This window comes from Fusarium vanettenii (genome assembly GCF_000151355.1).
Source record: "Fusarium vanettenii 77-13-4 unplaced genomic scaffold NECHAsca_21_unmapped, whole genome shotgun sequence".
Classification (NCBI taxonomy): Eukaryota; Fungi; Ascomycota; class Sordariomycetes; order Hypocreales; family Nectriaceae; genus Fusarium; species Fusarium vanettenii.
Genome location: NW_003315864.1, coordinates 1 through 13,500, shown reverse-complemented (window position 1 = coordinate 13,500; position 13,500 = coordinate 1). Strand labels below are relative to the sequence as shown.

Genomic DNA, 13,500 nt, shown 5'->3' with positions numbered 1-13,500 from the left:
CCTTCTCAACTTACAGGGGAACGCTGTCCTGCGAAACAATCTTTTTGCATGCTCCCATGGCTTCCCAGGATCCTCATCCTAAGCGATGGGCTATCCTGATTGGGGTCGGCTTGACTCTGCCAAGACCTGGTGCCCGGTCTACGAGCCCCGCCAACGACATGTCTTTACCGGGAGCGGTTGAAGACATCAGAGCTGCTGCTGAGTATCTCAAAACGGGACCATCTGCTGTCGACATGTCCATTCTCACTGCCACAAAGTCGCCACATGATGCCAGAAAGACCACAGAGACTAAAGAGTACCTACCCAGCCGCGACAATGTCATCTCCAGCATGCAAAGGGTCCTTCAGCTCTCCTCGCCCGGCGACCACGTCTACATCCATTACTCTGGCCATGGAACTATTCGAAGCAAGGACAGAGCAGTAGCATTGGAACTGATCAACCCTACAAGCTTGGAGACCGAGTATCTGTATGGCACCATACTACGGAACGCTATCAACAAGATGATACAAAAAGGGCTTACTGTGACGCTTATCCTTGACTGTTGTTTCTCCGGGAGTGTTCTTCGGGATGACAGATTACAATCCAGGAAGGTTCGGTATCTGGAATACAGTCGTGATGTCGACCTACAATCCGACTATCGAGATCCCTTTCACTCCAATACGTCGCGTGACAGCGAGCTTGGTCTATCCAGACTCCTGGATCCCGAAGGCCACACAATCATTGCCGCGTGTGGACCTCTTGAGGTTGCTTCGGAGCTGGAATTCGATGGAGGTGCCACCAGAGGGGCACTAAGCTATTTCCTGGTTGACTCGCTCACAAAGCTGAGGAGGCGAGGTATCAAAGTCTCCAACCAGATGCTGCACCAGAATCTTCGAGCACAGTTCCATGCCCATGTTCCCGAGCAGACCCCAATGCTTTATGGAAACCGCGGATTCGCCTTTTTCGGAGACTTCATCGACTTCAGCGTCGAGGCTCATCTTCCAACATTTTCTCTGCATAGAAGTATCGAGCATGGTGGTCTTGTTCTGCACGCTGGACAGGCTCATGGAGTGCACAGGGATGACGAATTTGCCTTGAGCCCATTTGAGCAGCAAGACGAGGCCCGCCAACCGACAATCAGAGGAAGAATTGATGCCGTCGACTGTCTTACATCCACGATGAACACTGTGGATCCAAAGGACTCAGAAAACATCAAAAGAGGGTCGACCTGGAAAGCCACCTTGGTGACATCCTTCTCTCCTAGAAAGGTTCATATCCACCTCGATTACGACGTACCAGACAACAACAATCTTATCCAAGCGGCTAGCTCGAATGGCTACCTAGTTCTGTCAGAGAAGGCAGAGAATTCAGTTTTCCGTGTCTCCATGGATGAGCGGAACACATACCAAGTCCGACATCTCACGCCCGCTGGTGTCAAGGATGTAGCAAATATTCCGTTGAGCCGAGATCCAAGTCACCGAAACTTGCTGGATACACTGCATCACATCGCAAAGTACAAGTACTTCGAAGGGATAGACAATCGTTTGTCCAGCCCCATCACTCGAAAGGTCATTCTCATTGAGCACGGCAGACACGCCAGGACCAGACGGCCACTACCTTGTCAAGCACGGAAAGACATTTCTGATCACTTTCGAGAATCCGAGTCGTCGTTTGCTATACCTGGGAATATTTTTGTTTACTCAGTTGTGGGAGGTTCGCAACCTGGTATCTGAGAAGGGAGAAGATGCTTATCTAACTGTCCTCCCCCGGACCCCAACTGAAATTGGGAAGATGGAGCTTCCTCTAGCCATGACTGTTCCGGGCGAGCTTCGCAATCGGGGACATGAACAAACTGAGGACATCATCAAGATATTCATTACGAGCCAACCATTCGTGTTCCCTGGACTCATGCTCCCGCGGCTTGGCCATGTGCCTGGACATCGCGGAGAACTAGATCCATTCTCAAGACTGTTTCAAGACTTGCAAGGCAACCAGGATGGTGATAGGGGGGACAGAAAGTGCGAATGGACGACCCGCAGTTATCTCGTCCGTACTCATATCTAGTTGTACCCCCTTATGCGAAAGGATCATACAGCTCCAGTTGGTGCTCGGGATACACTCGACCATTCTTGACAGTCACTCCCGAACTGTTGCATAGTGTGTACTTTCCATCATTTGCACCCTCAATCTTGTACGGTCCTTCCCTCCGACCGGATATGAACAGATAGACCATGTCGCCTGGCGAGTAGCTATAGTTGTTCCCATAGTCATCAACACCTGGTCTCTTGCCTTTGGCGATGACGAAGTTGTCATCGACGCTGTTACGAACGTTAGACTAGGCTTCATGGATCAAGTTTGCGGTGACCTACTGATTTCCGTCGCTCATTGTGATTACCAAAGTTCGGTGGAGTTGAGTTTGATTGGTATTGTTGCAAAGAGCGAAAGAACATTTGTGGAGGGTTGAAAGGGATGGTGGCATTTTATAGGATGGCACGAACGAGGCGTCCAATGCCCGCCACGTTGCTTGCCAAGCTGCATATCGACTTCGCCCGACAACCATGCTCATCATTAGGCAGCAATCTAAGCCTCCATAGCCACTCGAGGGTGGGATACTTATTCCAGATATCTTCCGTGCTTAATGGGAAGATGGAGGGTGATATTACAGCCACCCGTGCAGGCACTGATACTGACATGGCTGATATCGAGCTTGGCACCCCGACATCCACGTTATCGCAAGCAACCGTGTTATCGCAGGTGACGGCCGGTTTCTTTTCGCGATGTCGCTCTCCTTGGAGGGTTTTGCGTGCTTTCAGGCCCAGGTTCAAACGACGTGAAAGCTGCCATGGGAGCAGTGGGAGCACCCCCCAGAATCAGAGTGAGTCCTGACCTAGTCAAAGTAGCCCCAGAGAAATATTGACGCAAATAAGTTGAGAGTTATAGGCAAGGATACCCTCGGTTCTCGGCCTTGATGGCCGCACATGATGCCTTTCATATCTTCAGACGCTTCTCGGGCCTTCGCACACGCCTTCTACTGCTTGCTCAGGACGAAATAGTCGATCTAGAAGAGCAGTTAAATCTAGTTGACCACACCGAAAGGTCACCTCTGTTTCTGGCTTCGCGCCGGGAGGACAAAAACGAGGAGCGAAAAACGATAATCTCAAAACTACGTACCAGTCTCTCTGCATATGGTGGGCTTGCCAGTATCTCCTTCTCACAGCCAACTACATGCTAACCCCACCGAGTTTAGACGAGCTGCTAGAAGGGAGCCAGAGGGCTCTTGCGTATGAAAGGCCGCATCAGAAATACACCTCCAGTCTCCAGCATTGGCTGGCAGGAAACGCTTGTGTTGCGAGAAAGGAGACAGCCTTTCTGAAAAACGACGAAGACCTGTTGACACTATCATCTACGGAGGACGGGGTAGTGAAATGGCTAGAAAGGACAGTCTGCGACAAGATTGTGTGTCGTTTGGGAAAGGGGGGTATTTCATCGGTCCACAATTGACGGGTTGCTAACAAATTGGTAGGGTTCTGAGCCAAAGTCGAGAGACCCTCGTGTGCATATTTTCCCAAGGTCCTCGACAGTGACAGTAGCAAGAGCGATTCTCAGTCCCCTGATCGCGTTTCTTCTGTTGGCTCCAGTGGTCATATGTAACCTGATCGAGAGCATGGCAGCTAGGTTGGTGGTCATGGTTGGCGCAACAGTTACTTTTGTCCTTTGTGTGTGTCTCTTGACAAATGCTAGGACGGTAGACCTGGCCGTGGCTGGCGCGACGTAAGAGACATCCCCCAACTCTCTGACCATGCGTTTTTACTGACTCGATATTGTATAATTAGGTATACAACTATTATGGTAGTATTTATTGAGGGGAAAAACACCGTGGCATCCTAAAGTTGGGGGTTCAATGTCGAGACCAGCATCGTGCCACCCTTCATTTCTGTCATCCAAGAAAACTAGGTCTTAATAATTTGAGTAGAAATGAGTTTTATTTTGTCTTTTCTTATACAATTTAGGTGGTTTATTTCGTCGCTATTCATAGCAGTGGTTAATCTCTAGTATGCTATTTTCTTCTTGGTCTGAGTGTCTCTCGACTTTTTTTCACCTTCATGAATCCTCTTGTTGGAGCTAAATGATGATCACCGCCTAGGTTGCGGTCACGGAGAGAATGCCGACCCCCCACTTCTCCATTCCCTCTGGTCATCCACGTCATCCACGACTCCAAGATCTGATAAGCATCGCAACAGCCACCACTCCGATACGCTAAACCATGAGTCTATACGCAGAAGCTTCACCCAAAATTGGGCTAGGAACATTCCCATTCGAACTTGTACAGCAAATCTGCCACGATCTGCTGCCATCAGAACCTCATGAATCGAGCAATGACGGTCCCAAAGCCCTCGTTAACCTCAGCGGCGCGTCAAGAATCTTTCGAGAAATAGCGCAGCCTTTAGCATATCGCACTCTCGCGCACGAATCGATTAATTTGCCCAAGCTTGTACGAACTCTCGTCAGCCGACCGGATCTTGCTGCAGAAGTGAGGGAATTTCGCCAACCTCCTATGGGATTCTGCGAAGGGACTGCCGAGGAGTTAAAGGTTCTGAGTTCAGCTGCCCATGAGCTGCACATGTTCTATCAGGGAGATGATATCTCCAGGTTCGGGAGAGTTGCCGACCAAGATATGATACTTGAGGATGTCTGCGTGGAACTCATCATCGCCATGTCACCAAACCTCGAGACGCTGAGACTCTACAGCCCAAAGAAAGGGACCAAACGTGGCAACCAACACCCTCTTCTCTATAAACGATTCCGAAGAGTCAGCAATCTTTTGAAACTTCACTATCTTGAGCTAGGAAGACAGGACACAAGCGAGATGCCATTCACTCGCCCCAGCATCGACACTGCTCTATTACTCAACGCCACGTCCAATCTGCGGCAATTACTGATACGGGGAGTCACAAACTTGCACGACTCGTTCTTTGGTCAGGAGCAGTTTGGCCGCATGCACCCAACTATCGAAATTCTCCGGCACATTGAACTTCAAGAATGTGCGCTGGAAACTCGTGACTGGGGTGAAATGTTTCTATCCCAGTTGGTAGCCATGGCTCCCAACCTTGAGCATTTCAGATACGCGGCAGAGAACTACCGTTATCCTGACCCTGTGGCAAAACACCTTTCGGTGCCTCATATGCTGCGAGCACTTCGCACTCTTGATGCCAACCTCAATATCAAGTTTCTGGACATTCACCTTGGCGCATTTTCTCGTTGCAAGTGGCCGAACCGAGGCAACCTCATCTCCACGACCGATCTCGAAGAGTTCCCGGCGGTACAAACACTCAAACTGGATGAGAATGCCATCTGCCGTTGCTGGGACTCGCCCATCAATATGAGCATGTCTCGCTCAGCGACAGCTTGCTTGACAGAAACTCTTCCTCATGATATCCGAAAATTCACTCTTCGGGTATTCCGAGGCACAGAATCACACATATGGGGTGATTTGGCCGAGTTGGCCCACAGTGTCCATCAGTTTCCAAGGCTTGAATGCGTTGTTGTGCAGGCTATATCAAAGGGTCACAACGACAGCCAATGGGCCAATTTCGAGGATCAAGTACTTGAACAGAAACAGTCCCTGGAGAAGACTTGGTCAACGAAGAAAGTCAGATTTATGGTTCAGGTGTTTAGAGATGTTTTGCCGAATGAGGAGAACGGGGTCTTGGGGATTGCACAGTAAATTTTGACATCAAGTGATAATGTCCCGCGCTGTAATAACGCTCCCTTGTTGCTTTAGATAGCTAGGCCAGCAGATAAACCTCCTTCTCTATAGTCATCCGCTCCAAGATATGTATCAAGGTCTTCAAGAAACCCTCCTTGCACATCTGACCCACTCATACTGTTTCCCGTCCATGCAAAGCAGTCCCACGCCGTAGAGCCACCTGACGACGAACCGAGCAGTTTGTACGGCCAAGAGTTGTCTGTAGTGCCTGAAACCACGATGTGCAAGTCATCGAGACTCATTAGAGGAATCTCGGGCATCTCGAGATCGAGTGCAGCGGTGAAATCTTCAGATGTCATCCCATTCTCGTTGGATGCGCTGATGGGAAGATCTGAGAGGTCTGTCGGGATCTGAGGTTGTGGGACAGTTGCGTCTTCGACCGCATTTTCCTCAATGGATTCGCCAATGTTTCCAGTCGTTTCCATTGCCTCCATTTCCGAGAGGTCTACCACTCGATCGCCAACATCTGTCGTTGGCATGAAGTTCGGCACGGCGTCTGGGTGAAAATTCAAGGGTTTATCAACATGTGAGGATTGTCGCAAAGAGGGCGGAAAATCGGAATCATCTGGAAGCTTCCCATGGCTGATGCTCAGATCCACTGTCATGGCAAGTCGCAAGTAATAGCTGGGCTGAGTGAGAAGTATATCTGACCAGCATGCCCGGGAAGAGTCGGTGATGCCTTTACTTGACGAGAGCCCTGGGAATTGCTGGCTGGCGAGCTTGACGACGTGGCAGATCGTGCTCATGACCCAGTCTGCAATGTAGTAACGTGGTCGATAGCTACTCATCGTTTCGAGGAGGACTTTGACCTGTTGCTGTTTCCGATCAAAAACTTGCACAGCCGTCTGCGATTGAGCGTTGTCGTGCCCTGGTCCAAGAAGCTCAACGTCGATCATGTGTAGAGCTAGCGGGAATGCAGTGCACCCGATACTAGATTTCGGTCAGTAAAGATCGGCAGATGACATCATGTAACTTACGCAGTCATGGGTAGCCAGCGCGTAAGCCCCAGCCGACCCAGTTCGAGAAGACAGTCTGTCACGCTTGCCGCCGCACCCTGGAGTTCTTCTCTTTGCGTGATTAACTTGTTATGAGATTCTGGTGTAGAGATGATCCTGCAGCGCAGTATATCATAGTGGCAGAGAGAAAGTCTCGCCGACCTTGTTCTGTTAGCTTATCGCCCTCTCGATCTGTTGTCTCGACGAGGTGGTCACTTACTGATAGTACATCTCGACTAAGTTGATAAAGAGGGTTATGGATGAGGTAGAAGACCCTGTAAAATCGCTTTCGTTGGTTCGTTCCAGGATTGTCGATTTAACATCAGCCCATGAACTGTACCACCGAGAGAGTGCCATCTGGCAAAGACCCGCGTCGTTCAAGCCAGCTAGCCTCCTGGAGAGGATCCAAGATGGATTGTTATGAAACACGGATGTGACAGTGAGAACATCAGTGAGAATGAGACAGAGGTCGACCAGCTTTGAAAGGATCTCGGCGTGAACAAGCTTGGTGGTGGGATCATAAACGTCAGAGCCGTATGACTCGTCAGCAAGATCTGCGCTTCCGAGAGGCGGGCATCCTGAAAAGCTGAAGTTGGCCTTGGTAATCTTGATGTTTTGACGCGAAGTGAGTGGCAATAGCCTGTCGCAAATGATGCAACACCACCATAGTCGTTTGAGAGTGTTGTGTAGCTTCTGGAATTTGGGGAGCTCGGCGATACTCTTTGTCTTTAATGAGAAGTAGCAATGGGCTTTGGCATCACGAGCGTAGGCGATGGCGACGCCGAGCCATATTGAACCCAGCGGTTTGTTACCAGCTAGGCAGTGTGGGATCAAGTGAGTTTGCGCCAGAAGCAATGCAGCTTGGGCGATGGAGATGGACGACTTTTCGCAATTAAAGTCGTAGAGAAGCTAGAATTGTCAGTTATCGTGGCTAGGCAAAGGAAGGAGTATCACATACCTTAGCTCGTCGGTAGAATGCGAGCTTTGCTTGATGGACGGTGCGAAACCCCAATGACTTGATGGTTTCCAGTGACATGAACTGCGCTCACATGTTAGATGATGAGTCTCACGAGGGCAACAGAGATCTTACCCCGGACGAAACAAACAAGAGTCCCTGCAGTACCAGGATGGACATGCTACCCTGGCTTTGTGAGTCTTGTGAGTTGTAGGCTTGCCAGTGGTCCTTCTCGTTCAAGATGGGCAGCATGGGATGAACATGCAGGAAGTACTGCTGCATGAACTCGTCGAGAGCTGCTCTGTGGGGTACGATGAAGCATCCCTGACTAGTGAGAAAGGCAAGGTCTTGAGGCAGGAGGCTCTTGGTATCGGGAGCTTGTAGGAAAGAATAATCAGGATGACATGTTGTTCCGGGTCTTCTGGCCACCCCCGCAGAGTACTGATTGGCATCAACACCAACGGTCATCGAGAAGACATCTGAGGTATCCGCGCCCGTGATTGGGTCGCGTTGTTTAGCAGGCTGAAAGTCGGATTGCGTCAAAGGCTTGTTCGTTGAAGGAGAGGTGCATCCCATCAGGAATTGATCAGGTTCCGAGGCCTCTCCGAGGCTTGGGCTTCCGGCGGTCGGGTTCGCGATCGATTTCGGAGTCGGGGGGCCATTTCGTGGATTACGCGACCTATACAAGCTTGGTAAGCGACGAGTCGTGGTTCAAGGGGAGTCTTGGAGCTAACTTACGCCATTCCATGTCGTCGATTAAAGGTGCATTGCTTCCCATTGTGTTTGCAGTTGACGCAGGGCTGGGCCGGAGCTTCGAGGATGCACCGGACTTTTCGGAACCGGCAAAGATCGCAAGCTCTCGGGACCCGTTTCCTAGTAGCCTTGACAGGTTGCGGTTGCATTGTCGCGAGGGTTCCCAGTCTTTCGGTAAGATGATATCGATAATGGTAAGAGATGAGCCGGCTCGTGCATGCGCTGGTTTGACAAGAATGGGTTCAAGGACAAAGACAGGGAGGAAACTGATCCAATGCCCGGGCCTTGATTGAGAAGCAGATCAGGTGTCCCACCGCCCGCGAAGGATCCGAGAGTAACTGCCGATGGGACCCTCCCCCACAAATCCCCGCAAATACAATGGTTCTAGCGAGATTCTTGGTGGGTTAGTGGGTGTGCTCGGTCGGCTGGGCCGGTGTCGCGGGGGGCGAGACCTCGCGGGGAGATGGGCAGGGATGTTAAAAATACTACTAGTTTTACTAAACTAATTAGTAATTAAAAACTACAGGGTAGTTTATACTAATTAATATATACTAATTAGTAGTACTACTAGTATACTAATTACATAAGCAGCTTAGTATTAGTATATTAATACTAAAAATTTAAAGTTTACTCTTTTACTAAGATTAATTAGTATTAGTATTTATACTAATTAGTATAAATACTCTAGTATAAATACTAATTAATATAAATACTAATTAATATAAATTACTATTTTTAGAATATATATATATTTTAAATATATATTAAAAATAATATATATATTAAATAAATCTTTTTTTATTATTTTTATAACACTCGCTTATAACTTCATAAGGAAAAATATATAAAATTTAAAAGAAATACTATTAAATAGCGCTTTTTTTTCTCCTTTAGAAAAACTTTTTTTTTATATTAATCTATTACTTCTAGGTTTTTAAATAATTTTAAAAACTTAATAGTTTTAATATTAATTTAATTAAGGTCTAAAAAATCTTAAAAAAAAATTAAGTCTTTTTCTTATGCTTACCTAAACTTATAACCCTAACCCTAAAAAAGCTAAACTATATAAAAACCCTCTCTTAGCTCTTACTACTATTTTCTAAGCTATTAAAAGTTAATAAATTCTTAAAAAATTAAAGAAAATTAAAACTAACCTTAGGGTAGGCATAGAAGGTTACTAACGTAATATAGATCTTCTCTAAGGCTAATAAGCAATATCACGTGATCTTTTTGCTCGTCTATAAGCATAAAAGTTAGTAATTTCTATTTAAAGGTATTAATAAGGAATAAAAAGAAGAAATACCTTAAATCCGGGGGTAATTTAGATACCGGAGAGGGGTATAAGGTAAGAAGACCATGATAAACTATAGCTTCCCCTTGGCCATCCGGAAGATCTTTATTCCGGTCTATTATTTTTAAAGAAATTAAAAATAATAAAGGGTAAAGCATAGAAAAAAGCTTATTTTCCTCTAAGAAAACATATATCTTAGAGATTATGTAATCTTATGAGTTTTTAAGTGGTCTAAGGTAAGAGTTAAATCTTATAACCTTATCTAGGGTAGCTAGCTCTAGGCTAAAAATAGCTTCCTGATCTAGAAAAGATAGAAATTCTTTTTCAGAAAAAGTAGGGGGTTTTAAAGCCCTATATTTAGAAAGTAACTATATAAGGTCGTCGATTATATAAGCATAGGGTTTAGGGTAGCCTATAAAGATAGGAGGAGAATCTTTAATTTTATTTCTAAAAAAAAAGGAATAAGCATAAAAGTAAGGCTTAAAGCACGGAATTTTAGCTTCCATGGTGTATAGGGTAGGGAAAAATTTAGGCTTTCGATTGATAGTCTTTGTGAAGGAATTGGTTGAGTATTAATGGAGTTAAAGACTAGAAACTAATCTGGGACTAAATAGTCTTCTTATAGCTATATCTCATTCAGCGCTCTTTGTATCCGTGCGTATGCATATTCACATAAAAGCCGCTTTTTTAGTGTATTTAATGATATACTTTTTGCTACCCTAGAGCGGCGTTTGAATTTTTTAAGAATTATTACAATATTATAAGCACTATTAAAGTTTACTTACGCTCTGACTTACGCTCTGACTTACGCTCTGACTTACGCTTTAATATAGCTTACCCTATAGTGCTTATAAAGCATAATCGCTAATAAAGGTTAAAATTAAGGTTTAAATAGCTTAAACCTTAAACTTAGGCCATAGGGTAGTATTTATATAGAGATTTTAAACTTTATTAAAAAATTAGCTTTTAAGCTAAGAAAAATTCTTTAAAAATACTAAAAAAATAATATAATTTTAAATAAATTAGTAAAAAGCTAATAAAGTTAATTAAGTCTTATTTACCTATATAAAGCCTCTTTCTCTCTTTATAAAAATTCTTTAAAATTCTTTCTATATTATAAGATAAGTATTACTTATTATATCTTATTATATAATCTTTTTATAAAAAAACCTTATTTTTTTTACTTATTTTATACTATGGATTCTAGCTTTTCTAATACGTAGCCTGAGGCTAGAGATACTATAGAAGTTAGAGGAAATACTATATCTCCTTCTCCTATACCCCTAACCTAACCCTCGCTTAACCCTAACCCTCGCTTAACCCTAACCCTAACCCTAACCCTAACCCTAACCCTAATTTATAAGGCTTAGAAGATATAAATAACTTAATTATTTATATTTTTAAAGCTGGGTTATTTACTAGAGAATTATATCCTCTAGAAGAAGAAGAAGAAGAAAGAAGCTATTTAGTTTCTTGTATTATGTAAGTAAAAATTCTTAAAAAATTATTTTAGCTTTATTTATTTATTTTATAATTTTTAAAATTACTGACTAATTATAATATTAATAGGTGTAATTATAAGAAAAAAGAAAAAATTAAAGGATTTAAATCCTCTAACTTTACTAAGTATTATAAAAATCACTATTAAGATATTGCTTATAACCTTGAGAGTGAAAAATTCTTAAAAAGAAGTAAGTTTTTTTTATTAACTTATAATTATAATAATTAATTTAATTTAATTAGAAAGAGATTATATAAAAATAAAAGAAGGAAATACTTTTTCTTCTAATCCTATTATTAGGTCTTAAACCTAGCTTTTTACTATTATAGAAGATATAGCTTTAAAAAAAATATTAGATTTCTTAATAGAAAATAATATTTCTTTTAAAGCTATAGGTTCTAATTCCTTTAAGGAGTTATTAAGTTATTATAATAAGTAAGTTATTTATATATATTTTTTAAAATATATTTATTAATATATCTATAGCTTAGGACCTAATTTAAATAGGTTTAAAATAAAAGAAGTATTAAATATTTCTTTTAATTTTACTTTAAATACCTTAAATAAGGAATTTAAAGATAATATATCTAGTTTAGGGAAATTTTCCTTAACCTTTAATATATGGACTTCTATAACCTAAGATATCTATTTAGGAATTATTCTTAGTTTTATTACTAAGGATTTTACCTTAAAATATTACTTAATCGGTTAGTATATACCTATTTTCTTATTTATTAAAATATAAAAAAAACCCTATAAATATATTATATAAATAAGCTAAATTTGTATTACTAATTATTATAGGCTTTTATACCCTAGAGGAAAGATATACTAGAATATATATTTATAGCGAATTTTAGAAAGCTATTTTTCTATATCCTAGTTTAATTTTAAATAATATCTTTAGGTAAGGATTTATTTTTATTTTTTTAATTAAGGCTTATTTATTAATATTTATAGTATTACTAAGGATAATACTTCTAATAATAATACCTTTATAAATTTCTTTAAATTAGAGTATAAAAATACTTTAAAAAAGAATTTTAAGGGAAATATTAGATATATAGCTCATATTATTAATTTAATAGCGTAAGATATTTTAAAAAAATATCTCTTTTCTACCTCTATAGAAGAGGAATTATCTAAATATATTAATTCTAAAATAATATATTTAAATAATCCTTCTTTAGAGGTAAAAGCTCCTAGTTCTTTAGATCCTAGTAAGTTTTTTTTATATTTTTTTATATATAATTTATAAATAAATTATTATTTTAGGCTTACTTATAAGAGTAAGGCGTCTTATTACTATTATTAAATACTTGTAAGAACCTAAAAAGCTTTTTTTAGAAGCTATTAAACGACAAAAAGAAGAAGATACCTTAAAAATAGAAAAAACATATATTCCCCTAGGTAAATAATTTTTAATTATAAGTATTTCTTTAAATCCCTTATTAATTAAATTTATAGATAATTCTATTAGGTAGAATTCTACCTATTTTATACTTAATTCTTTATTAGAATTAAAAGAACCTTTAATTTATGTTTCTAATATTATAAGAAATATAGATTTTAAAAGGTTTTTTTTCTCTGAGTTAGATTAGCTTAAAATAGAAAAACTAAGAAATATTTTTTATATTTTCTTAAGTCCTTCTATTAAATTATAAGGCTAGATCTATATAACCTTAAATAAAGCTTTATTATATATTTATTATATATATAATATGCTTATTAAAGCTTAAGAAGGCCTTTTAAAGCATTCTAATAAGGATTTAGTAAGTTTTAAAATTCTTTTTTTTATATATATTAATATTTCTTAAAAGCCTTTTTTTCTAGAATTAAGTAAAGCTATTATAGCTGGCTTAGTTAAACTAGAAAAATATTTCCCTAAAAAGCTTTCTAAAGAAAGTCTTTTTAATTTAAAACCCTATTTTATTAGTATTATTTTAGACCCTAGGTTTAAATTAATATATTTTTAAGAAAAGGGGTTATTAGCATATTATCCTTCTATTATAGAAGATACTATAAGTATTCTTAAAGTAGAATATTTTAAGTAAGTATTTTTATTATAATTTAAAAGGCTTAATTTATTAACTATTAATTAGTATAAAAAAGATTAGAGAAGAAGCTTTAAAATCTTCTAATTTAGAAGATTTTAATAGAGCTAAATCTTCTTCTTTTAAAAGAAAAGAAGATAATTTTAAGAAGGATTTATTTATTAAATCTTTAGAAAATAGAGAAGATTCTCTATTTATTTAGAAG

The 13,500-nt window shown here is 40.9% G+C and overlaps 3 protein-coding genes across 3 annotated transcripts; 2 read left to right on the top strand and 1 right to left on the bottom strand.

The window, feature by feature from the left end:
* Positions 1-233: 233 nt before the first annotated feature.
* On the top strand, positions 234-2,043 carry NECHADRAFT_55675 (uncharacterized protein; the record flags this gene model as incomplete). Its single annotated transcript, XM_003044563.1, has 2 exons — positions 234-1,322; positions 1,615-2,043. 2 exons carry the CDS (start codon positions 234-236, stop codon positions 2,041-2,043), a joined length of 1,518 nt encoding a protein of 505 aa, XP_003044609.1.
* An 862-nt stretch (positions 2,044-2,905) lies between these two features.
* NECHADRAFT_55651 (uncharacterized protein) lies at positions 2,906-3,754 on the top strand (the record flags this gene model as incomplete). Its single annotated transcript, XM_003044562.1, has 3 exons — positions 2,906-3,167; positions 3,227-3,468; positions 3,518-3,754. Coding segments are annotated over 3 exons (741 nt in total), but the record flags the coding sequence as incomplete, so codon positions are not given.
* A 2,003-nt stretch (positions 3,755-5,757) lies between these two features.
* Positions 5,758-8,598, bottom strand: NECHADRAFT_88894 (uncharacterized protein; the record flags this gene model as incomplete). The annotated part of the gene is made up of 6 exons (XM_003044550.1): positions 5,758-6,676; positions 6,724-6,858; positions 6,962-7,650; positions 7,700-7,780; positions 7,832-8,375; positions 8,435-8,598. The coding sequence occupies 6 exons, from the start codon at positions 8,596-8,598 to the stop codon at positions 5,758-5,760; spliced, it is 2,532 nt and encodes an 843-aa protein (XP_003044596.1).
* Between the last annotated feature and the right edge of the window lie 4,902 nt (positions 8,599-13,500).